The sequence below is a fragment of the Choloepus didactylus genome, chromosome 5 (assembly GCF_015220235.1).
Source record: "Choloepus didactylus isolate mChoDid1 chromosome 5, mChoDid1.pri, whole genome shotgun sequence".
Classification (NCBI taxonomy): Eukaryota; Metazoa; Chordata; class Mammalia; order Pilosa; family Megalonychidae; genus Choloepus; species Choloepus didactylus.
This window is the reverse complement of record NC_051311.1, coordinates 16,823,115-16,850,541: the sequence shown is the minus strand read 5'-3', so window position 1 is coordinate 16,850,541 and position 27,427 is coordinate 16,823,115. Positions and strand designations below refer to the sequence as shown.

The 27,427-nt window shown below is 40.7% G+C and overlaps 1 protein-coding gene across 4 annotated transcripts in view; it reads left to right on the top strand.

Annotated features, from left to right (window-relative positions):
* The window catches only part of NRP1 (neuropilin 1), a 139,084-nt gene extending 113,284 nt beyond the window's left edge, over positions 1 to 25,800 (top strand). The window contains exons 11-17 of one of the 4 annotated variants that reach the window (XM_037835589.1): positions 116 to 199; positions 5,748 to 5,807; positions 10,919 to 11,056; positions 15,104 to 15,375; positions 15,872 to 15,968; positions 20,814 to 20,864; positions 22,908 to 25,800. In XM_037835589.1, the coding sequence (XP_037691517.1) occupies positions 116 to 199; positions 5,748 to 5,807; positions 10,919 to 11,056; positions 15,104 to 15,375; positions 15,872 to 15,968; positions 20,814 to 20,864; positions 22,908 to 23,197 (992 nt within the window). In that variant the 3' untranslated portion in view covers positions 23,198 to 25,800. The other 3 variants (XM_037835588.1, XM_037835591.1, XM_037835590.1) reach the window with 3 other exon arrangements.
* Positions 25,801 to 27,427: the final 1,627 nt, after the last annotated feature.

Here is a 27,427-nt window from a genome sequence, read left to right as displayed (position 1 = left end):
GTGCGCCTTGCCTGCGTACGACGTATTAGAGTTTTCTACAAAAGTGTCAGCAGATTCAATAGGCTTGAGAATATACTTCAGAAGTGTGAGATAATATTCCTGGATTTTGTTTCAGTACCCACAGCTGGACCAACCACTCCCAATGGGAACCCCGTGGATGAATGTGATGATGACCAGGCCAACTGCCACAGTGGAACAGGTGATGACTTCCAACTCACAGGTGCAGAAACCATCTTCATCCCATTGCTGTGCCGTGTTAGCTCATGTTGTAGTTGAGACCCACTAACGCCTGTTTGTGTTAGCCTAACGCCTCACGGCAGCAGAGCATCAGGGTTCTGGCGGAGCTGACCCAGGCCTAGAGGCAGCTTTGCCAGAACATGTGCATCTTCATCTCTCTCATGCCATCCATGTAAACAAACTGTTCTTAATATCCACAGCCACTTGCAACAATGATTTTAGCCATTTTCAGAGCCAAAGGCTAGGGATATCTTAATTGAGTGGGAATTACTGCATGGTTGGATGTGCCAAACCCATCCTCATCTTACCCACCCCCGCTTCTACCCATCCATAACACATGCATTACCCATACACAACCACACACTTTAGAATGTTTCTTTTCATTTTCTAATGAGGACAAAATTATTTGAGCAGATCCTTTATTGAACTAATGGATGACTTCAGGTTTATATTTGAAAGGCAGCTTTTTTTTTTTTTTTTCTGTTTAATTTTTTTTTTTTTATTAAATTCAGTTTTATTGAAATACATTCACACACCATACAATCATCCATGATATACAATCCACTGTCCACAGTATGATAACATAGTTATGCGTTCATCACCACAGTCTATCTCTGAACATTTTCCTTACATCAGAAAGAACCAGAACAAGAATAAAAAAATAAAAGTGAAAAAAGAACACCCAAATCATCCCCCCATCCCACCCCATTTGTCCTTTAGTTTTTATCCCCATTCCTCCACTCATCCATACACTAGATAAAGGGGGTGTGATCCACAAGGTCTTCACAATCACACTGTCACCCCTTGTAATCTACATTATTATATAATTGTCTTCAGGAGTCCAGACTGCTGGGTTGGAGTTTGGTAGTTTCAGGTATTTACTTCTAGCTATTCCAATACATTAAAGCCTAAGAGGTGTTATCTATATAGTGCATAAGAATGTCCACCAGAGTGACCTCTCGACTCCATTTGGAATCTCTCAGCCACTGAAACCATTTCGTCTCATTTTGCATCCCCCTTTTGGTCAAGAAGATACTCTCAGTCCCATGATGCCGGGTCCACATTCATCCCTGGGAGTCATACTCTGCGTTGCCAGGGAGATTTACACCCCTGGGAGTCGGGTCCCACGTAGGGGGGAGGGCAGCGAGTTCACCTGTCAAGATGGCTCAGTTAGAGAGAGAGAGGGCCACATCTGAGCAACAAAGAGGTACTGAGGGGGAGACTCTTAGGCACCATTACATACAAGCTTAGACTCTCCTTTGTGGTAATGAGCTTCATAAGGGCAAGTCCCATGCTCGAGGGCTCAGCACATCAAACCGCCAGTCCCAATGTTTGTGACAACATCAACACCAGTCCAGGTGAAGATGTCCAACACATCCACACCTTCCCCCAGATCCTCGGGGCTGGGGAGGGGGAGGCTGTAAATATATTTTTTATTATCTGCCCAAATTACTCTAGGATGTGTCACTATTTCACTCCAGCCTATACTAACCTACCGTATCTCACTTCCTATTCAAAGTTCCATGCAATTGTGGTGTTTGAACCAATCGACTGTAGAGTTGTACCGTTTAGAAAATTTAGATCCTGTACCAAATAGATATCTATTCCCTTGGTCTCATATGAAAGTTGAAGTTTTAAAACACAATCAGTTTCAACCTTTACCCTTTGGCCTGGCTTGCCCTGGTCTTAACCAGACCTGCTTCATTCATATCACTAATTGAAGTCTGGGCTCTTTTGAAAGGCAGCTTTTAACTTAGGATATTGTAAATCATTTTACATTAAAATTTATAAAGGCAGAACTAGTTGTTGCTTCACATCACCACCAACTAGAGCAGAGATGGCGTGTGCCAAGTGTTTCATTGATTAATCTAGAGTATTCTCCACAGCATTCTAAAACCCTGAATGCTAGAAGGTGACCTTCTCTTCCACTTGGAATGGCGGAGGAAACATTAGGCAAGTGGGGAAGTGGGATTACACCATTTGGAAATTGGCCCAGGCCCTAGGATTTTCACCTCTATTGTTGCAAAAGGTGTTGTGGGACCCTTGCTGCTACCCAGGTCAAACATGCAGTTTCACATAGCATCTGATTCCCGTTTTAGGAATCCCAAACCCCAGGTATTAAATATGAGCCTTTGGATGCAGGTCTGTATTTTTACCCAGGAGGGACAAAGTGAGCCAATATAATTAATTTCCATGGGTGAAACTGAAGGCATTTCCATGTAACTTCATAATACTGCCATGTTATTGGTTAATGGATTAGTGCAAAATCTTGACGGAAATGTCCCACAGTACATTTTCAATTACTGTAAAAGCTTGAAGAGAGAGCTCTGCACTCTGAGATGGAATAAGGTATACAAAAGTCTAGCTCAGAAATTTGGCACCGTGAACTGGGTTTATATTTAAATCCCACCTTCCTAAAGCTGTCTCCCTCCAAATTTCCAGGATAATCACTTAGATTCACATAGCCAATAAATTACATTTTTGTGAGCTTTTGAATACAAATCTTGTAGTAAAGTAGCCACAAGCCACAAAAATTACTCTAATTAATGCAGAGATATTTTCTGTGCAAGATGTCAAGTTCAAGTTGAAAACCCCTAGACTGGTTGGTATAAAAAACGGAGTCCCATTCTATGAGCTAGGTTCTTTGGAACTTTCCTAGGGTTGCCTGTAAAGACTGCCACAAACCCCAGGCTTTCTGTAGACCCCATCACACATCCGCAGTGAAATTCCTCATAAAAGGGAATGACTGCAGTAATCATCGTATATCCTTTTCAATTACACTCTTGTGGATGAGGTTCTTCTCTTTATAAACCCTAAAGTGGTCAGTTAATATTGATTAAAAACAAAGCCTCAGATTTACTCCTCATATCAGAACAACCAACCTTCTCATTTTTGCATTAGTTCATGACTGAATCAATTGAAACTGAAGTCTTTGAATGAAATAGGGCAAGTATGTTAGCCTAGAGCAAATCGTGTATGGTAACAAGTAACAAACCACAGAAAATGGGTCATTTTTAGTGGAAACACTGACAGCCCTTTAAAAGTACAAGGTTTTGCTTTACCTACAGTGTTTAAAATCATTTCTTGGGTAGATAGAGAAAAGTTCATTCTATTTTTTTTAACCTCTTTCTATGGCAAAAGTTATTTTCTTGGGCCAGGATGTTTGTCTCTAATTCTGTCAATAGATACATATATTAAGAACCTCTGGAGGTACTGCTAATGTCTACCCCACACCCCCATATAGAAGAAGTGATTTTAGAAGGCATTCTCATGGTTCCTATTCATTTATTGCATTAAGGCCAATTATCTGTCTTTGTTTTTTTTTTTTCACTTATTTTGCTTCATGAAGCTGTCCATTATCCTTTTCTGAAATAGGATGCTCTCCCATGTAAATATTTGCACGAAACAGAAACCTCCCCTCATCTAGCTACCTCTTGACATCTAAATAAATATCGTGCCTCCTATGCTCACCGCAACTTGCTCTCTCTTTGCTAATTCTATCACAGTCTTCACTGTTAGACCTGCAAACTTGGGATGCTCGGATTAATGAAACCCAACCAACAGCATTCTCATTTTAACCCTGATTGGTGGGAATGAGGAAATCGGGTTCAGTGCTGTCTTTAGCAGTTTTTAGTTCTTTAACACAGATGGTGTTGATTTAATTTCTTCTCCTGGGGTGACCTATTTGTATATAGAGGGGCAGAAGTATGGTAGCAAAATGCTCATTACTTCCGAACAAGACTGAATTCCTGGTGAATGGTACCAAATGCATGGAAATGAGGATTTTGTTCTCCCTTGCTTGCTTGCTGGGGTGAAATTTCACCGCTGAAGTTATTCATTTGCAAATGCCTTTGAAGTCATTAGATAATACAATTGGCTTCAAACGCACTGGGAGGCCAAATTTCACTTTGGAGCTGTGTGTACCCAACAGTGGAATTTGGCTACCCACCTATAACAAAATTGATAATGCAGAACGGTTTTAAAAAGTGAATTTTCACCTTGAGTCCTTCTCCTTGTGAGGCCACTGGGAACAGAATGCTAATGTATTCTGGCCTCCCTCCAATTCTGCCATTATAGATTCACCTTCTTAACCCATAATATATGTAATTCCTTCTTTCTTGTGCCTGCCTCAGTGAGGCCATGTTACATATGTGACTACTCACCCAGCACATTTACCAGGAGAGTGGGTAAAGCATGTCTTGATGCTGCAACCGATTAGCCCAGAAATCTGAAAACCTTTCCAAGGGCACGATTTTACGGCTCTCAGATTCGTGATCTGGATCTGTAACATGGTCTGTGGGTGCTGCAAGTACAGGCCGAGGGCGTGGCCAGAATAAAGATCACTGCAGTATACAATTACAGTGCTTTATAACAACCCCCAAAACTTTCCATGACAGTCTTGGGCCCACCCCGTATGCTTCCCCTGAGCCAGTACTTTACCTCTTGGGAGGCAGGTAGATTACTTCAGCCCACGATCTGCATCACAGACATGCGTAAGGAGAAATGGCTTTCTCAAGGTACTGAGTAATAACCGTCAGCTCAGTGTCTCCCAAACTTAGGGGATTATGAGACGCTTTCAAAAATACAGATATCAAGGCCTTAACCCTAAAGATTCTGATTCCCCTTTAGGTTGGGGAGGAGAGGTGGAAAGGAATCTATGATTTGGACGAGCTTTTAAGCGATTCTGATGATTGGGCAAGTGTGAGAACACTGCTTTCTACCAGAAGTAAAATGATGAAGAGTGGGAAACAGAAACGCTGAAATGCAGAAGAATAGAGGGTCACACAGTCTCCACCTGGTTCCCGCCTGTCCCCTGAGCAGGAATTCCAAAGTCTACCCACGCCGATTGAAAGCTCACCACGTTCAAGGTGCTATTTGTTCTATCCTATGGTTCCATGGGACTATGAAGAAATATTTCTCCTTGTACTCTTTCTCTGCTGCCTCCTGTAGCTTCTTCAAACCATATACAGGGCAGAATATTTACCCGTAAGAAAAATAAACAGTTACAGCCCATAAAAATAAATAAATAGATAAATAAAGTGCCATTCACTTTCAACATTCAGCTTTTAAAATAGATTGTCAGGACTAACCTTGCAATTCCCTGGCAGGCCCACATCTGAAACCTTGGAAAGCTATTTGAAGCTTTAAGGTCTAGGTCAAGTTTAATACCCACGTCACTGAGGCCACCCAGAGGCCCTTGCTTTTCACTTTTGCAGTTGTGTGCCAGGACTGGGAATCAGAGAATGCCCTTATAACAAAGTCTCAAACTCACCAGGCCACCTGGGTGCTTTATAAGAAATGTGTTGGGTGGAAAATACCGGTTTATTTGAATTTGATATTTGTGGTAAGTAAAATTTAATTTTACTCCAGTAATTACTATTGCTGGAGTGAAATGATAGGCTTTTCTATGGAAAATGTTTGCCTCTTATAGACATTTCTGTGTTGCAAATTATCTACCATTAAGATTTCCCTTTTCTCATTGTTGTGATGTTACTGTTTTTGTTTTTCAGGTGGCACCACTGTGCTGATCACAGAGAAGCCAACAGTGATTGACAGTACCATACAATCAGGTATCAGATTAAATGTAAAAAAAATCTAGATTCCATACATCCTCTCTTCTGCCCCATATAATGCTTTGCTGCATGTCTCAGTTTTGAGTTTCCCTGAAAGTCCTAGAAGGAGAGATGCCGTGGAGCATCTGGTCTCCAAGCATGAGCCATAAATATTTCTTTCCTTTCATCCACATGTATATGCAGCAGGGAGTGAGATTTCCTTCTCCATCAGTAATTGCCAAATGGTGACAATCCCAGCTCTCAACTGAAGGAACTGAGTAACATACTTTGTTTAAATGCAGCACATCTAGGACATAGACTGTGTTTGCAAACTACAGGAGAAGGAAATCTCACAGGCAGCAGCCTGACTATTTATTTTCATCACAATCCTGCAAAACTGAGACAGGCAAAGTTTGTCAGTTTTGCCTGCCACAGAGTTGGCAGTTTTACAATAGCATTTCCAGTGGGTGTGCCACGAAATGGGGTTCAGGAAACCACCGCGGCTGTAATTGTGCACGGGAGGGGAGCAGTCTCGGGAGCAGCATTCCCTGCTCCTTTTATTAATAGACAAGTCTGATGATTTTAAAAGCCCTTAGCTGTTTACCAGAGGTCAGCCGCAGTTAAACAGTGCCCCCCCTTTTGTTAATATTCTGTGAAATTCTTCCCCACAGACACCCACAAAGGGAAACAGTATAAGCAATCAGAGGTTTTCAATATTTTTAAAGTTAATCATTACAGTAAGGTGACCAGGCTAGTTTTCCAGCTTCTTCCATTTCCTTTATTAAAGCACACTCAGCCTCAGCCTCCACAGTCATTTATTAATGGGGCGTGTGGTGTATATCAGTGTTTCCTCAATAGTATGACGCTACCCAGCTAGGCAGAAAGTAAAAAGGACTGCTCTAATTAGTATGCTTCCTTAAAGGAAACTGTCACTGTTGACCTGATTAAATTGCGAACAAACTTCTCTTCAATTGAACTTCACCCCAGATTTCCCAGTGATATGTGCAGGTTGACAAAATTCCTACCACCACAAAGTTCAAACACTCTGAAATACCAAAAGATAAAACAGAAGAATAATCATCTAAATTCCGAAACTCTATAGACCTACCCCTAACTTTCTAAAGTTATAAAATGTGAACTTAGGGGATCGTGCAGCCACCTCGTGTAGCTGAAGCTACATCCTGAGCGAGGCTCTGCCCCATGCTTGCTTCCTGGGGCTCCCAACAGTTCTTTGCCCTCAGGCTGGTTTTAGGTGGAGAAGAATAGTAAGAGAGACATCCTCTGTAATAAGGAAGAGGGTACAATGAATAAAGGAGGTTCAGATACTGTAGCACTCATTGTAGCTGTTGTTTTCCTTTCTTCTTTTGCCAGAGAGTTATTTAAAGCCACTACGAAGTTGTCAGCTATCTTGTTGTATCTCATCTCTCTAGAACTAGGGATAATTAGAAAACAAAAAGTGAACAGCTGTGGAAAGAATGGAAACTTGTCAGATCCAAAAACTAGATAATTCTCCCCGGAATGTTGCAGGTTTACACTATCAGAGCAGAAACGACTGTGTTGACTCATTTGATTTTGCTCAGCGAGTAGGTCAATTCGTGGGGTCTACTGTGGTCAGTGGGCAAGTATACAAGACTCGAACCAGTAATACTGATCCATTGTACTCCCATCTGCACAAGTTCGGGGCTGACCATGCTTACTGATAGAGGTGGTCTGATTCATTTTTGAATTCCACGGTCAGCACGGAGTCCTTTACAAACCTCCTTGGTTTCCTGTTTTTCCATCATATGAGTCATGAATCTGGGCTCCAAGTCTTCAGCTGTGGGTAACGGTTTGTCTGACTTTGCTCAGAGGTGCTCTGCTCATCGTCATCTTCCAACTAAGCCAATGCAGGAACCCTGCCTGAGGGCCGGAGCAGGCACTGGGTCTCCCAGCCAGTTGACTCTGCGTGGTCACCATTGGTCATCTCACCTGATGGATGCTTGAGAAGCCACATTAGTTTGCAGGTATCAGGTTCTTCAGGCATCTTTTCAATCAGCATCAAAATCCAATTTTGCCAAAGTCACATAGACTCAAGCTGAACCTTAAGATTTCATTTTGAGTATTCCTATCAATTTAATAAACCCAATGGGCATATAATATTCATATACTGTCTAAGTTTTAAGCAGATGCATAAAAGTCTATTATGCTCTGCCAGGAACTGATGAGAACCCTGCATTTTTAATAAAGCTCTCCCTTGTAAGGCCTCTTACCCTCTGCTGATCTTCAACAATTACCATGTTCTGAACCTCTGCTTCCATGGGCCTCTGCACCTCCGCTTGTCTGAACTGAAAGACCAGTCCATGAGCAAGGGAGTTAACATACTCAATGGAAAGTTTGAACACCAGATTTAAAAATTAAGTCCTTGGACATATATGGTGTTAACGATTTCAAATATAAGCAAGATAGGGTCAGCGAGCGCAGCTGGCGCTTGCTCACAGAGACTATAAATTTGTTTTAAGTTTAGAATATTGTTTCCTGCTATTTTTAAGAGCCAAGAAGGGATTTAGCCAGATTATTCCCATTGAATTTAATGAGAATTGTGCAGCTACAGGGCCTGGGTAGTATTTTGAAATGTGAAGTTCAATAGTCCTACGTATTTCTTTTGTTCATTCATTCATTTTTTTCTTTCTTTCTCTTCCTTTTCTTCCTCTTCTTCTGTCCCCTATTCCTCTCTTTCTTATTTTCATTTTTCCTTTCTTGAAATGTTTTTGGGTATTTTGTGTGTTTAATTGCCTTTCTAGCCAGCCTTGAATTTTCAGCATTGAGCCATCACTCCACCCCCTGCCCCAAGTAAATTCATTTAAAAAAAAAAAAGACATTCATTTTAAATAAATGAGATTGCCATAAGTTAAATGATGGAGACAAGAAGACAAAATAGTAGTAAAACTCAGAAAGTGAAAGCAGTCTGTCTTACTAAATTCCTAGGCTTGGAAAGGACATTGGAGTATAATTGCTGACTGAAACTCCGAGAAATGCCTACAGTATCCTTTCAAGCAAAGCCATCCCAAGTCCCAGTCATTATGAAAACATCCAAGTTCAAATATTTTATGATATCATCAGAATATTAGCAGTCAAAATAACAGATGACATGCCTTTCTGTACTAAAAAAAAATTTAATGTATTAACAAGGGAAATATAACCAAGAATAAGTCAGCTATATGGCTTACTGACCTCCTGTATGTGCATGGTTTATAAACTACATTTGAGAAGAAAATGCAAAATCACACACATTAACATTTTCCAATATTAGCATTTTCTAACCTGAGATTATTATGCAAAAGAGCATTCCACTGCCATGGCACCCAGCATCCAAGGTTGCTCAACCATTCAATGAGTGTGCAGCTGGCCATACTGCATCTGCATAATTCAGTCTTCCTGGGCAAAAGTGTGGTAAATTTTGAAGAGGGTTTCTCATGCTTTAAGAAGTCCTATTTCATGGTTGCTATAGACTAGACATAAAATATCTCTCTCCCATGACACTATAGCTGTGAAAAGTAGCCCCTTTGCATGAACTGAAAATGTTTGCATTATATATACATCATGTTATATCATATGGTTTACTAGTTTCCTTTCCCAAACTGACCCTTTTCTCCCTTTGAGAGGTCCTGTGGTCATTGGAAGAGGAAATTCATCCAGCTCAGTTTTGACAATTCATGTGGTGCATTCCTTCCCAAATTTGACATTAGTTCCTTGGAAGCTAGAAATGCAAAGAAAATCATCCTTATCTACTTAACAAATCTTTCCATTAAAATTCCAAGTGCCATTGTTAAAGTGAGGGAGGGGCAGTAAGGAGGAGGCTTGGAGGAGAAAGCAAACTATTTTGTGTGAAACACTTGGGCAGAGTTAAAGAAAAGTTCAAAACAAGATAAGATCTCAGCCTGACTCTAATACAGCATATAATGCCAGACTTTCCTTATTGTACATGGGCTTGTTTTGAGGCCCATTGCTGAAGTTTAATTGGCAATACGCCAAGGGCGCCTTTCTTTCCGTTTCAATGCTGCCATCTCGTGGTTGGCCTGCACTCAATGAGAAGCAGTGACCCTCCTCAATTAATGAAAATAAGCCCTTGGGAGGCCTTCATTTTATATTGGGAAGGGTGGTAGGAGTGGGATGTCCAGAAGCATGAGAATTTCATCTTTAGAATTATTTTTTTATTAGCTTCAGTTTATTAAAAAAATTCCAAACATCAATGATTTTTCCCCCATGCTTAAAAAGTTATTTCCAGACAAAGTGGTTGAGTAAAAAATAAGACTGTAGGTTTAGAAAACATCATAGTGAAAAAGCACCTTGGAGAATACAGTAGCGGTATCATTTTGGGGAATCCACTCATGTTTCCAAAGGACATATTTTAAACATTAACAAAATAAAAATGGATAGCTATATAACTAGGCTTGGCTTTACATGGCCTTGCACTGAGGTTTTAAGTGGGGCAAACTATTTATATGCAGATTTTTGAATTCACTAAAAAAAAATAAGCTTACACTTAAATTAATTGACCTGTTATAAAGCACGGAAGATAAAAATAATCTCAAAGAAAATGCTTCAGAGATTCCTACCCCTGTACTAAAGACCTGAAAACTTAAGATGGTGATGTGAGAATGCAGATGGGCCCCCCATTGAGGCATTAAGCCAAAGCACATTTCTAGACTTTTGAGGTCCATGGGACATTCTCTAATTAAGATTCTTTATATTGGTAGATATGAATTTATATGATTCAACCTCAAGATCAGAGTATTTTTCATTTAAAATATTGTGGAAATCAGGAAGAGAGCTGAGATGCAATATACGTGCTCTTGAAAGTAACCTTCCTGGAAACTTTATGTAAAACCAATTTGATAGTCAGTCCATAATCATTTTAAAGTTGAATAAAGAAAAGCTTGCTAAATGTGATTTTGCAAACATTTTGACGTCTCCATGTTTCTCTTGGGTTTCCTGGTAATCCTGGATTTTGTGGCTTTCCCAGAATTTTCTAACAGAAGTTAAGTTGTATAAATCGTGCTTTCCATAAGCTAATGAAGGACCTTTCTGACCCTAAGTGATAAAATTTGTCTTTTTCTGCTTGTCTCTATTTTTCTTCCCACCCACTGAAGAGTTTTCAACATATGGTTTTAACTGTGAATTTGGCTGGGGCTCTCACAAGACGTTCTGTCACTGGGAACATGACAGTCACGTGCAACTCAAGTGGAGTGTGTTGACCAGCAAAACGGGACCGATTCAGGACCACACAGGTAACGGAGAGTTCACTGTGGGCTCCTTGTCTGGGCAGATTCTCCTGGACTCAGAGAAGGTTTTGCTGGGGAGGCTGTACTGGTGCTGGGAATTTAGGGGGTTAGGATGCTACTACAGAGCATTCACCCGGGCTCTCTATATCAGAGGGTAGCAAGGTCTCTTCTCTCTAATAGAGATATAATTAGGGAAAATGGCAGAGAACACTGATTTAATTTGGCCACTGATTTGCCTCCCTGACGAACAGCAAACCGCCTAAGGATGTGTAAATGAGCATCTGTGTTATATTTTTTCTTAGTTTTTTTATTATGGAAAATTTCAAACATATTCAAAAGTAGAAAAAAAGAGGATAGTGAATCCTAGATGTACATCACACAGCTTCAACAGTTATCAAATCATGTGGAATCTTCTTTTACCTATATCAAGCCCCCACCTCCTGACTCTGCATTATTTTGAAGCTAGTCCAGACATGTATTATATCATCTCATTTATTTTTACAGCTAGAGAAATAATCAGTAAGCCCAGTGCTTGCTCTCTCTTGACCCTTGAAGTGGAGGTAGAAAACGGTGGGGCGCGATTCTCATTCCTTTGGGGAAGATTTTAAGTCTAGTTCATTTCCTCTGAGCAGGTAGAAGCCACCCCACAGATGGGTACACAATTTATCCCACCTCCTGCCTTACCTTCCTTCTAAAATCAACCTCATTTTCTAAAGTTGGGGGTGGGTGGGTTAGGGTTAGAGGGGCTGGCAACCATTCTGACGAACACGTTTATCCACCCCAGTGCTGTTCTCCTGGTCATTTCAGCCCCCCATTTGGGGTACAGAATAAAGAACCAGTAATATCCTGCCGGAAATACACACGAGCATGCCTACACACATACGTGCCCCAAGCACCCAACCCAGAAACCTCTATCCTATTCAGTGATACTTTCAGAGCATGACTCACTCAAGCAGTAGCTTCAAAAGATACCCCAGAGAAACATCTGCCGATACTGAGAAATCTCATTTTGCAAAGTTCTCCCCATGCTGGTGCTTTGGAGGTGTGGGTCACTGGGCCGATGGATAGGCAGAGGATCCTTCGCGCTTTCTCCATTTGATTGCTCACTTTTATCCCAGTGAATACGATCATTAAGTAGGTTAAATAGGCCTCCTTCCACCATGGCTACCTCCTTGCCTAATGAGAATGACAAGGAAATTGGATAAAATTGGACTTTTTCAAGTCTGAGACACTTTCAATTGAATCTTAAGACAAGCAGTTTTAGAAAACTTAAAATACTTTGACTGTAAATGGCACTGTACATATAAATGGCATCAAATTAACTAAATGCAATTAGCTGAAATGAAGGCAGTAATGGTTGAAAAATTGATGCAAAGTGAAGCAAAATGGCTCAGTAGGATTTGACATTCAAAGGAGGTTAAAAGCTGTGTTAGCCAGAGACAAAAGCTAAAAGGCTTCCAGAAGTAAAATGCTAATTGAGAAAATGAAGACAGAGTTCCTGACCCAGAACTGTGACAAAACCCTTGAAAGGAAAAATATCAGCACTTTATGTGCTGGGGTATCGGAAAGGAGAGCTTGTCTTAAACTAGCAGCTGAAAAGTGCTTTTCCTTAAGAAAGATTTGCCTCTTTTGTTCTCCCAGCCACCCAGTTTTACTTGGCTCTTGTGCTGGCTCTGCCCTGCCTAGAAATAGCCTTCTGGAGCCTTAGCAAGAACAATCACACCCAGAGAGAGACAGGGGACCAAGCTTCAGAAAGGCAGGAACCTGTTAATATTTTTAAAATCTCAGTGAAAAGAACCTTACACAGCACAAGCATATACCTGCTGACGTTGTGTATCATATATCACTTTTTATCATCTAGTTGATGCAACTTTGCAAATCAGAAATGCAGAGACTTTTTTTCTTAATTAACACTGAGTAAAATATTTTGCTGCCCAGTTTTGAATTGAGCTAAAAGAATTCCACTTAGTTTTCTGCATTTGACCTCTGAGAATGACACCATGTACCTTTGCACAGAGAATTCCTGAGAGCCCGCATCTTTTGTTCATTCATTGAAAACCAGTGTTGCTTGAGCAGAGCTATTATGTGAATGATGCTGTGCTGGGCACTGGGGATGCAGGTATAAGGGAGGACTTCCCTGCCATGACAAGTGCACAGGTGGGTTGTGGGTGGAAACAATGACAGGGCAGTGGATGAGGGTGTGCAATGGCAGGAGGGGGCACCCATGGTCAAACAGGGGCAAGCAGCCCTGCCTTAGAGACAGCGTGAGCTGAGGCTTGCATCAGCTCAGGGAAGGGCATCTGCAGAGATGCGGGGAGAGACAGTGCTGTGATTGGACAGATTCCCTACGAGAAAGCAGTTAGACATTTGGCAGGGGGTACACAGATGGATGCGATGCTAAGGAGTAGGGATAGGTAGGTGAGAAGCCACTGACGAATTTCAAACAGGGAAGCGACATGAGCAAATTTTAAAAAGACCACAATGGAGCAGGGCAGAAGCCATGCCATGTTTCCAGGCAGCCTTCCTCCTTATACCCATGCCCAGCTCCCGCCCTTCCTTCTACCACCTGTTCTCTGACTGGCCTAACTAAACCTCATGGGCTCAATAAATAGGTTTCCTCTCTGTGGCATCTCCATCAGCATCAGTCTTTTTCCATAAGTTTAGGAGGGGAATAGAGGAAGATGGGGGGGTATTTTTTTTAAGCTGTCGTTCTTGGTGGACTGACACAATACTCATCTCCATGAAATAACACTGTCACACAGCCAAGTGGCATTCCTTGTTAAATTAGTGGAGTAAAACAATCCCCAGAAGTGACTGAGTCTGCTCCGTCAAAGGTGGACATTTTATAAAGGCAGAGAGTGGAAGAGACCCCTCAGCTTCAGGCAACTGCGATTACTTCAACCCTCCTTCCATTATTCTATCTATTGGTTTTATCAAGTGTTATGTTGGGTTCTCGTGTAGGCAGCCAGGTGAGGGACAAAAGCTGCCTGCGAACGTGTTCCACCTGCACGTGGACACTGTTGACACAAGCAGATACAAGGATGTGTCCACATGTGCACAGTACAAGCCTCTCTCCCAGATGCACAAGCCTCTTGAGCAGCAAACGAAACACATCGGTTGCCCATCAAGGCTAGAGTAGCAGATTCACACCTGCACCAGGTGAGGCATCAGAGCAGGTGATCTCTATTTGTAGAGCAAACAGTGAAGCATGAGTTATGGGTTTAGACCAGGTGGTGGCAGGAGGAAATGCTCCCACTGAGAGCAATTAAAGCAAAGCCAAGAGTAAGTCCTCACAGCTCACAGCTTGGCAAGTGACTATGTTGCCAAAATGGCATGTTCTAATGAGCCTTAAAAATGCATCCTTGCCTCTCCTTGAACCAGAAGCCCAAGGCGAGCAGCATGTTTCTTAGAGTCAACAATCAAGCTCTCAGATGTGCTTGAGGAATTTATAAGCCACTAAAATCGACTAGGGAAAAAATAATCTGAATGTGAAAAAAAAAAAGATTGCTAGATTATTTGGCAAAACTGCAGCCTGATTATTATCAAGAAGCTACAGTGACCTCCTTTATCAGCCAGAAGTTCTGCTGCTCCAATGATGAATAAGAATACATCTAAATGATTGCATTTAATGTTGGTGTTCAAATGGGTGGTGCTAAGTGATCTAAAAGCTGCATGGGAATAGATTTTCTTCCTAGAGGGACAAACATTTCCTATCCAGTCTGCTCTGTGCTTTCAGCTTACTTGCAGTGGTGTAATGGACTAAAGTCATAGCCCATTTTCATATGACAGTGCGGTCCACAAGCATAGCGTCTGATGTCAGTCTGTTGTACTCGGCAGCCTTTCCCTGACCAAGTGCTCATTCAGAGAGGCTTAGAGTAGAGGCTTAGGTGCTGAAGAGCTCACCCAACAACTCCACACACCATTCCTTTCCACTGCATATTTGGATTCTTGGGGCTCAGCCCCAGAGAGATTCTGATGAGTAGAACGTGAAAGAAAAGAGACAAAGGAGTTGTAAATGTGGCCATCTTCCTAACACAGCCTTTGCCACAGCAGGAGATGGCAACTTCATCTACTCCCAAGCTGACGAAAACCAGAAGGGGAAAGTGGCTCGTCTGGTGAGCCCCGTGGTGTATTCACAGAACTCAGCCCACTGCATGACCTTCTGGTATCACATGTCCGGATCCCACGTTGGCACGCTGCGGGTCAAACTACGCTACCAGAAGCCAGACGAATATGACCAGCTGGTCTGGATGGCCATCGGACACCAAGGAGACCACTGGAAGGAAGGGCGTGTTTTGCTTCATAAGTCTCTGAAACTTTATCAGGTATGATCCCTTGGCTAGGCGGGGGAGGGCAGTCCCTCCAGGGACAAGGAGATAATATTGCAAGAGTTATGCAAATGAGATGTGGGAATTATTCCAAAAATTATTTCAGGTGCTTCCTGAACCTGAGTCAATGTTGCCGCGATGGTAGCCTCAGTTGCATATTTCAGTCTCCTAGATTACAGGAATAGAAGCAATTTGCTGAGAAGGAAAGGAAAATGCTGTTTTTCTTATCTGTTTCTGGGCTGTCACAATGTATCATTTTATTTTTATTTGCTGTTCTTTCCAGTTTTTGAATTTTGTATTTTAAAAAGAGAGTAGGAGGAGATGTTTTATGCCATCACCAGACAGCTAATATTGATTGATGAGCAAACTGTGTGCTTATGTGAAATCTCATGAATTTAATTTATGTACCGTAGCTAGAATTGAACAAGCATTTGTAGACACTGCTATTTGGGATGAATATGTAAACCCTGTGAAAATGATCTCATTTTGTTAGGTGATTTTTGAGGGTGAAATCGGAAAAGGAAACCTTGGCGGGATTGCGGTTGATGACATTAGCATTAATAACCACATTTCACAAGAGGACTGTGCAAGTGAGTATGAGCTGCTGTAGGAATTAACGAAAGCACTTGCCGAGAGCCAGATTGTTTCCAGGTGATGGTCTTCGTCTTGCTCCCTGAGATCTAGAATGTCAGTGTTAGCTCCAGGTATGTCATATGAAATACATATTCTGATGCGAGAAAGCATAAAATGAGGTCAGTTTACCTTTAGCTACCCTATCACTTAACCTAGTACATTGGATTGTCCGGTTGTACCTACAAGACTACATAAATAATGTAGAATCCAAATATCATAACAAAGAAGAAAGACTCACAGCCTACAGGCTGTACATGCCATACCAAAACATTCTGAGGCAAAGTGGAAAGCTCAGACGTCTGGATAATTCAAAATATATGAATGTATAAACAAAACAGCAGGCCTTAGAAAAGTTTGATCGCAGTGAATTTTTTTTTTTTTTTTTAATCATCATTTTATTGAGATATATTCACATACCACGCAGTCATACAAAACAAATTGTACTTTCGATTGTTTACAGTACCATTACATAGTTGTACATTCATCACCTAAATCAATCCCTGACACCTTCATTAGCACACACACAAAAATAACAAGAATAATAATTAGAGTGAAAAAGAGCAATTGAAGTAAAAAAGAACACTGGGTACCTTTGTCTGTTTGTTTCCTTCCCCTACTTTTCTACCCATCCATCCATAAACTAGACAAAGTGGTGTTTGGTCCTTATGGCTTTCCCAATCCCATTGTCACCCCTCATAAGCTACATTTTTATACAACTGTCTTCGAGATTCATGGGTTCTGGGTTGTAGTTTGATAGTTTCAGGTATCCACCACCAGCTACCCCAATTCTTTAGAACCTAAAAAGGGTTGTCTAAAGTGTGCATAAGAGTGCCCACCAGAGTGACCTCTCGGCTCCTTTTGGAATCTCTCTGCCACTGAAGCTTATTTCATTTCCTTTCACATCCCCCTTTTGGTCAAGAAGATGTTCTCCGTCCCACGGTGCCAGGTCTACATTCCTCCCTGGGAGTCATATTCCACGTTGCCAGGGAGATTCACTTCCCTGGGTGTCTGATCCCACGTAGGGGGGAGGGCAGTGATTTCACCTTTCAAGTTGGCTTAGCCAGAGAGAGAGGGCCACATCTGAGCAACAAAGAGGCATTCAGGAGGAGACTCTTAGGCACAAATACAGGGAGGCCTAGCCTCTCCTTTGCAGCAACCGTCTTCCCAAGGGTAAAACTTATGGTAGAGGGCTCAACCCATCAAACCACCAGTCCCCTATGTCTGTGGTCATGTTAGCAACCATGGAGGTGGGGTAGGCGAATACCCCTGCATTCTCCACAGGCTCCTCAAGGGGGCACTACATCTTTTTTTTTTTTTTTTTTTTTTTAACTTTCCCTTCTTTTTTCAAATCACCTGTATGAAAAAAAAAGTTAAAAAGAAAACAAACATACAATAAAAGAGCATTTCAAAGAGACCATAGCAAGGGAGTAAGAAAAAGACAACTAACCTAAGATAACTGCTTAACTTCCAACATGTTCCTACTTTACCCCAAGAAAGTTACATAATATAGCAACATTTCAGTGAACTTGTTCCTACTACAACCATCAGAAATTAACAGACCATAGTCATTTCTGGGCATCCCCAGAACGTTAAATAGCTTATCTGTTCTTCCTGGATTATTGTTCCCCCTTCCTTAATTGCTCTCTACTGCTAGTTCCCCTACATTCTACATTATAAACCATTTGTTTTACATTTTTCAAAGTTCACATTAGTGGTAGCATATAATATTTCTCTTTTTGTGCCTGGCTTATTTCGCTCAGCATTATGTCCTCAAGGTTCATCCATGTTGTCATATGTTTCACCAGATCGTTCCTTCTTACTGCCGCGTAGTATTCCATCGTGTGTATATACCACATTTTATTTATCCACTCATCTGTTGAAGGACATTTGGGTTGTTTCCATCTCTTGGCAATTGTGAATAATGCTGCTATGAACATTGGCGTGCAGATATCTGTTCGTGTCACTGCTTTCCGATCTTCCGGGTATATACCGAGGAGTGCAATCGCTGGATCGAATGGTAGCTCTATATCTAGTTTTCTAAGGAACTGCCAGACTGACTTCCAGAGTGGCTGAACCATTATACAGTCCCACCAACAATGAATAAGAGTTCCAATTTCTCCACATCCCCTCCAGCATTTGTAGTTTCCTGTTTGTTTAATGGCAGCCATTCTAACCGGTGTTAGATGGTATCTCATTGTGGTCTTAATTTGCATCTCTCTAATAGCTAGTGAAGCTGAACATTTTTTCATGTGTTTCTTGGCCATTTGTATTTCCTCTTCAGAGAACTGTCTTTTCATATCTTTTGCCCATTTTATAATTGGGCTGTCTGTACTATTGTCATTGAGTTGTAGGATTTCTTTGTATATGCAAGATATCAGTCTTTTGTCAGATACATGGTTTCCAAAAATTTTTTCCCATTGAGTTGGCTGCCTCTTTACCTTTTTGAGAAATTCCTTTGAGGTGCAGAAACTTCTAAGCTTGAGGAGTTCCCATTTATCTATTTTCTCTTTTGTTGCTTGTGCTTTGGGTGTAAAGTCTAGGATGATCGCAGTGAATTTAATTAAGATGACATTGTTAGTGAATCATAGAAGCCATAATTTGTTTTATTACAAATAAGTACACATTTCTAACTCTAAAAAAATAGTTGAAATGACTCAACAGAATAAATGAAATTCAGAGACTTTGCCCAGTATTTTTGAAGTGGGTCCTTATCAGTCTGGAAGCATATGGATAAAAGTCTGATGTAGTAAACCAATTCATATTCTCTAGTTCTTGATATATAATTATAAATAGCATCACTAATGGCAATATAATAGCACAGTAATTAGTCTTAAGCTCCATTTGCCACACTTAAACTTTTGTTATATATCGTAATATAATAGGATGTTAATCATAATAAAATGGAATAAGCCTATTGGGCAAATTTAAGACAAGGAAGTTCTGTTGGCTATAATGGGTTTTTGGTCATTTTGGCAACTTACAAAGCTTTTACAATGCAATATATTGAATGTACTCAATCCCTAAAGTGCATTAACTTGATAGAATCAATTGAAGAAATTGGGGGAAAATAAAGCAGTGAATCACATCAAGATATCAAGCAACTCCCCATAACTTAGCAAATCTTCACCAAAAATGATAATGCTTAATATTTCCTTTGCAACTACGTTAACGTTTCCCACACCCAAATCTACAAAGCTGCTAAAATATGTATTTCATATAGTTGCATTGTGTATGTAAAACCATTTCTTCCTATTCAATGATGACAGTGAGGGGGCCAATGTTTGTGAAATGTGAAAACAAATGCCTCAAACTAAAGCAAAAGAAATAAAATTCAATTCAGTTCGAGTTTTAACTGACTACATACCATATGCAAAGCAGCATGCCAAGTGACTGCAGAGATGGCTAAAACATGTCTAAGGGCATTTCTTTTCTTATGTCTACTTTGCTGTAGTTGCTGCTAGGCATTGTGCACAACAAGTCGCAATCAGAAAGAGACATTTATGTTCCTATACCATTAAAAAGATGCCTACGATAATTACATAATTACTTATTAAATATGTATTCAATAAAATTTAACCGTAGATGCTATGAGATTATCAACTATTAATCCTTTGTTCATTCATACCACAAATTTATTTATTGGAGCACTTATATGCTAGGCACTGTTGTAAATGTTGGGGATATAGCGGGGAGCAAAGTACCCCAAAGTCACTACCCTATACTTAGTACCATAAGGGATACCAGGACTCCATTCCTTCCATAGCTTTTTTAAATTTAATTTACCTTAACTTGATTTAATTTTATTTGTTTATTTTTTATTTTTTGTGGTAAGACACCGGACCCAGTCTCTGGCCTCAAGTAGCTGGCAAACTATTTGGGAACTCACTGTCTTAGTTTGCCACGTCTGCTGGCACATAAAACACAATGAGTTGGCTTAACAACAGGAATTTTTTGGCAAATGGTTTGGAAGACTAGAAGTCCAAAATCAAGGCATTAGCAAGACGCTGCTTTCTCCCGAAATTTATGGTGTCCTGGTGCTGGCTTGCCACAATCCTGGGGGTTCCTTGGCATCTATCTCTGCCTCTGTCACACAGTGATCTCTCTCGCCTTGTGTCCACCCCTCTGGCTTCCTGCTGACTTCTGGCTCCTGGCTCCTCTCCCTGTGGCCTCAGTAATACGGATTAAAAGCCCATCCTGATTCAGTTAGGTCATACCTAAATAGGATCTTAGAAGACCCTCTTTGCAAATGAGTCCACACCCTGGCTCACCTTATCACATTTAAAAATACCATTTACAATAGATTCACACCACAGGAACATGGATTAAGATTAAGAATGTGTCCTCTCCTGGGGTACATAATTCAATCTACCACACTCATCAAATTTAGGAAGCAGTTATCTAAAAAACACACAGGTAGCCATATGTACAACCCCACTTCTGTCCCCTATTTTCACTAGATTTTTCTCATCCTCCAGATGCCAAAACCCAAGTCTCTCCATTCTTTTCTTCTAAAACATGCTCTGCTAACAGCAGAGCTACCTGGATTTAGATCTGACACTTTAAAGGGAGTGTTATAACTCCATATCACCAATATCATAGTCATTTAATATTGCCTCTCTATAGCTCTACAGTCATTTGGTGGGGGTCAAATTGTACTAAAAACTCCAAAGGAAGCCCAGCAGACATTAATGTTTGTGTGTGTCTGTGTGTATCTGTGTGTGTAGGTAGCTTTGTATGGTCTGTGTGTACTGGATTTTGTTGGCCTTTCAAATAATCTCATTCAATTTTGTCTGTCTTGTCAGAACCAACAGACCTGGATAAAAAGAACCCAGAAAGTAAAAATGATGAAACAGGTAATTGTGTGTTGCTGGCAATTTTTTTTTTAATATAAATTTACTATGGCTTACATTATGTTTATTAAGAAGCTTTCTGGAACTCAAACACATTGGTATTTCAATGCAGTTCAAAGAGAATAAACCCCCATGCCCTGCCCTGAGCTGGTTCATGGTTTGGATTGGGGTTGCAGAGAGCCCTCTCCTAAGCCTCCCTGAGATCGCTGGGAGCCCCTGTGATGGTCCTGCTGGTACAAGCCACTGGGCCTGGGGAGGTGTGAGCTAACCTTGGTCCTTCCCTGCTTGAGGGATAATCAAGGGACTGGCATTCATTTTACTACTATGGAAACTGAGAACTAATGAAGAAAGTGACTCACCCAATGACCTGTGATGGTTTTCATACTGTAACCCAAATTCTTGCATCCAGCTGATGTCCAGATATGATCTGTAAGGGAGTGGAGTCCATTACATTTGATCCATCTTTTCCTGCCCGTATCTACTGGAACCTGATTTTGAAATGGTGATGATGAGGAATTACAATTATAAAAAAACTATGTTCCAAGCACTTTATATACAACCTTATTTAATCACCACAGCAGCCCTCTGTGGCACATTTAGCCCCACTTTATAGATGATGAGACCAAAATGCAGAGGGGTGATTCGTCCTAAGTAACATATCTTCTCGGACGTTAGCAAAAGACTTTAGACTGACCAACTACAAAATGTGGGTTTGCACTGAACACTGCTTATGAACAATCACTTGACATTTGATCAGGCAAGTTAGGCTTGCCTGATAACCTGGACAACCTGCTGCAGGGATGCTCCCCACTGCTGCAGGCAGTTCTGCTCATGACTATCAGCGCATGTCAGCTTCTGCTGCCGTTAAAAACATGTTCCTATTATAGCCAGTCATGGGCTTGTTGTGCCAAATAAACCTGGCACTATGCTGTTGGTAGCTAACACGTGGCTCATTTAGCTTAGTTACAAAGTCCACGCTGAGATGCAAACTTTATTAGGGGTTGTTTCAAAACAATATTTCGTCAAGGTAGAGAATATTAATACGCCCCATGGCTTCTTTTCCCCTGCTTAGGGACTTGCATCTCATGTTTTTAGTTTCCTTTGATTGGAATTCTTTGTTGATCAGAACGCCATTAAGTAAACACCTCATGTGTTGCACATTAACATTTTCGTCCTGTTTCTAGTGCCAGGTAATTAGGCTCAAAACTCCCTTGTTAATAATTTCTCATGTTCCACTCTAAAGAAAACATTTCCCCAGTGACTAAACTGTGGAGCAGCATAACTGGCTGCAGCGGATCCACCAGGGCTGCAAAGATGCTGATTATTAAATGTGTTCTATTTGGCATAAGACAGACACTCTTTCCAGATTTCAGCCATAATCCTTTAGAAATGTTAGCAGCAAGCATTCCCATGTTCTGAGACAGTGCCCCTGGAGTGGCACCACTGTAGACATGAGGGGAAACTGCTGTTTGGCTGGAAGACTTTGCACGTGTGAGAGCAACACGTGTGCAAACTGCCGGGACACTGGGAACTGCCCCCACATGAAAGGGCGGCCCTGATGTTTTCCTCACGTCTGGTTTTGGAATCAGGCAAACGCACAGGGACTGTTTAAACCCCTCTAGTAGACAACGTGTGACTAAGCACTTGCAAAGCTTAATGACCGCAGAGCTGGGCCAGGCCCATATACACAGATGACAGCCCAGCACAGATGGAGGGCTGTGTGGAATCTGAATTAGATTACAACATAACCCTCCCTGTTTACCCAGCATTTTCCATGACCTAAACTACCTGTCGAAATCACAGCACCAACTCCTGCCACATACACATCTCAATGTCAAACGAGTCAACATGAACCTTGGTGTTGGTTCCAGATGATGGGGGAGTCAAGCCCCACTGCCCAAGCCCAGCAGGTTTGGGGGAGAGGTCAGCCCAACTGGAGGATGGGATTCTCTCCTTTTCCTTTCCTTTCTTTTTCCTTTTCTTCTGTGTTGCTGTTATGTGGTGTGTTGGCAATGCTCATGGAACCAATGTTGTCTCCCTCCTTAGGGAGCACGCCAGGCTATGAAAGCGCAGAACAAGGCGACGAGAACATCTCCAGGAGGCCAGGCAATGTGCTGAAGACTCTGGACCCCATCCTCATCACCATCATCGCCATGAGTGCCCTGGGTGTCCTCTTGGGCGCCGTCTGCGGGGTCATGTTGTACTGTGCCTGTTGGCACAACGGGATGTCGGAAAGAAACTTGTCGGCCCTGGAGAACTATAACTTTGAACTCGTGGACGGTGTGAAGTTGAAAAAAGACAAACTGAATACACAGAGTTCTTATTCGGAGGCATGAAGGCAGACGGAGCTGCAACGATGAGTCAGAGAATTGAGGTGGAAGGACGTGGCGTGCGCGTGCTGGGGGACTGTTGTTGATCTTCTTTTACTGTCCAGGCTGGAGAGTGTGTTATCAACACTGAACCAGGCTTTTCTCAGGAGCTTCAATGAGTGTAGCCGACAGACATGAGCAAGTTAGCTGTGTGAACAATCGGAATCATGTACAGTCAGCTTTTTTCTGTTGGTTTCATTTGAATAATCAGATGCTGGTGTTGAGACCAAGTATGATTGACTTAATAATTCATTTCCACTCCCCCTCCCCTTCCCTCTCCTTTTCCTTTTTTATGACTTCTTTTTGGAAACTGTGCAAAATCCAGGATGCTGGCACCAAGTGTACTAACTCAGTGGGGCCCTTTTGATGGACATGCTACCTGTAGCCCAGTGCCCAGAATATGTTAGAATGGCCGCATTTCAGTGGACTCCTGCAGCTGTCCTTGTGTATAATTGCCGCGTTGTGCATAGGCAAAGAAGGATTAGGATGTTTTCTTTTAAAAGTACTGTAGCCTCAGTACTGGTGTAGTGTGTCAGCTCTGTTTACGAAGCAATACCGTCAAATTTTCTTGATGTTTTCCAGTGTTGTACTAAACCTCGTGCTTGTGAACTCCGTACAGAAAACTGTGCCATCACCAAACACTGCTGGCAACTGGGTGTGCTGCCGACAACCGAAATGAAAAACCTTGGCACCGGCTTCTCTGTGTCCTCTCAAGTGCCTTTTTGTTTGTACTGGTTCTCGTTGTGTTACATTAACGACCCGCTCTGTTTCTCGCTGGCGAAAGCCCTCCTCTTTAATCAAACCCTGGTGGCCCGCTGACTAAGAAGAAAGTATGTTTTAGGGTGAGACGTCAGCCTCGAGAAGTGAAGGGCTCGGAAGATTTTGGCAACGTGGCTTAATTGTTCTGCTTTTTCTGTAGTTCAATTTCATGTCTCTTGACCCTTTTGTATAAAGCTGCAATATTCTCTCTTATCGTCCTTTCATATGGAATGTATTTTCAAATGTAAACTCTTTCTCTTCCTCTCCTATCTCTGTCTTTTTTTCCTCTCTTAGAACGTAAGCATTTGCCATTGTCCAGAAAAGAAACTTGCAGCTTTAACATGCTGGTCATGGCAAACGATTTTACTAGACTTTATGTTTAAAAATAAATAAACAAGGGAAATTCCTAACTTTGCCCTCCAAAGTCTAACTTTGGTTTTCTTGTTAACTGGTTAAAGTGACAGTATCTTTTTTCCTTAATCTAGCTGTGTTAATCATTGGCTGTCAATGCTAATCACAATGATCATTGATAGAAATGTTTGAATATCATAGAAATAGTGATAAATTGAGGAAGGAATAATATTAATTGGCTTTCAAGTGAGACCTGAAGGAAGGACTGAATAAAATCTTCCAGATAACCCCCAAACATGAGATTTTACATCCAAATATGCAAAAAAATGGCCCAAGAGAGAATTCTTATTTTGGTACTGAATCAGACAAGGGAAGCGGAAAGAAAAGCAGTTAATTTAAGAAAGGAACTATAAATCCTGATGCCTGGATGGTAAGTATTTTAAGATAAGAGGGGGGAAAATGAGCAAACTCAAAACAAATGTTTTAAAATGTATGTGCAACAGCAACCCTGAAAAAACAGGAACTTGAATGAATGCTCCAGTAATATTTCCGGTGGCTAACAAAGAAAAAGCCTTCCTTGGAGCTGGCAAGACCTAAGTCTCCAGCAGCACAGCCACGTAAAATATCTTATCAAGGCAGCGTTAGCCCAAAGAAGCCTAGGTTGTTTTCAGTGTACTTCTGTCCTGCTGTGTGGTCCATAATAATTTTCAGATCTTCCTCCTTTCCTGCATTGCTCTAGGTCTCACTCAAATACGTTCATGGGAGTCACATTTGCATTAGAGACAGGGCAGTCCATTCATCTTGATTTAATTGGATTGAGAATGCCTTTTGCTTCCAGGAAATTATTGATCCCCATGAAAGAAGAATAGTTTTTTGTCCCCAGAGGCATTCATTCTGTTGTTAGAATCGTACCAGACTAAAGCACTAACTAAAACTTCATTTTTCTAAAGGCAACAGACTGAAAGTTGTCCCCCACCAAGGAAAAATGATACTGCAACTTTAAATTTTAAAGTATCTTGCACTGATAAATATATTTAAAAAAATTATATGTTTATAAAGTTATTAATTTGTAAAGGCAGTGTTACAAAATGTTCAGTTTATATTGTTTTAGATTGTTTCATAATTTTTAAAGGTGTAAAATAACATTTTTTCTTTATTGAAATCTATAAAACTTTCTGTAGTAAAATGTTTTCATTTTGCTGGTATATTATTGCTTCATGTTTTGTACCATCATAAAATTTTGTGCAGATTTTTTTTACAGAATTTTTATTTTCTATGACAATATGACACTTGTAAATTGTTGTTTCAAAATGAACAGCGAAGCCTTAACTTTAAATGACATTTGTATTCTCAGACACTGAGTAGCATAAAAATCACATAGAACTGAACTGTAACTTAAATTCCAAACTATGACTACTACATTCCAAAGAAACAGTTGAATTAAACATTTTCACAAAATATCCCAAACCTGATGGCTTTTATTATATTAGCTCTGTTGTTAAAGGAGTTGGCATTATTCCAGCATCAAATAACTTTCCAGATTTTTTTAATAGTTCCCTGTTAAAAATAAGGATAAAAATTAAGAAGACATTCCCTGAAATCCAAATTGGACAGTGTCAAGATAAGGTATGCAGAATTTAGCCTCATAAATGGACCATTTTCAGCCTCAAATCATGCATCAAGTGTACCAAATTCTGTTAGGTAACTTAATATTCACAAATATCTTTTGGGAAGTTTTGTTCTTGTGCAAAATAAGTAATAAATCTGATTGTGTTTATGCACCTGTTGAGCATGGCCTCACCAGTGGCCATTTGGTCATTTTTAAGAAAATTTCTATTCCATTTGGGACCAAATAGTAGTAACAACAAACCACAACAAAAAAGACAACAGAGTCTTGAGCCAAAGCATGCTGTATGGTATGTAATTTTAAGCATAGACTTTGGAGAGTTTCTTAAAACAAATTGGCCCACTCTAATTCCCATTATTCACAGAGCAACAATTCTTTCTCTACCTCCTTCCGAGTGTAGAAAATCTAATCCTGAAAACATGGAAACTCCATGAGGAATGGGCTGCTCTAGACAGCTCTTCTCAGTGAATCAGTATTTCTCCCTCTTCCTGCTTTTGTCTGGAAGTTTAAAACTTTTTGTTTCTTCCAAGATTCAACCAAGAATGGAAAATTTTCCCTGTTGAATGGGTTTTTAGATCTATCTCAGAGAAAGGAGTCAGAGATAAGACGGAGCAAGGTGATCACCTTACTGGAGTTAAATTCAACAGATGCTCGTGGATGTCTCTAGAAAACATTATAGCCAGCAAGGAGTCCAGCAGAATGAATACAGAGATAGATTCTGAAAAATGATAAGGGCCAAGGACTAATAATATCTCTGTTTCTTTTTCTGAGAAGACCTTAGACATAGGTGCTTTTCACTCTTTTCCTATCTCCAGTTAGCTGCAAGGCATTTCTTACAGGATTTAATGAGCTAAATTCCTGTGCAACACTTCCCAAATTCGGGAATTAAACCTATCATGAGGATTGAAACACTTAACTTAAAATATAAAATTTGCTTATTGATCCATATCCTCCCTTTCCTTACAACTTATTAATTGCCACTTGGGCTGAATTGTGCTATATCTTTGGGCAAATCAAATAGATTCAGTAACATTCCATAACAGGTTTCTGTTTCCCAATGGTAATTACAGCCCTTAGTGTTGAATTAAAAAGTAGTCCTGCCAAAAATTATCTCTATTTCCTTAATTACATCCACTTAGGTACCTTAAGCAGAATTTCAACTTGGGGGTTTAGATACCTGAATGGAAAGGAGCCTCGAAGAGAGTCAAACTTAGCCCCAAAAAGCCTGAGGAGACCAGAATAATAACTGGCTTTTTTCTTTTAAATGTTCTAAAGAAATATTGCAAGATGATACAAATGGAATATCACATTATTACATACACGCAACTTCTTAGACAGCAATAAAAGTTCTATGAACTGATCCTGCCATTTTGGGAGAGAAAGAGTAAATTCTGCTTCATAGGAATTTTCTATGGTTATCCCATTGTACCTTTTTTTATGGAAAGCATTAGCTGTTTTCA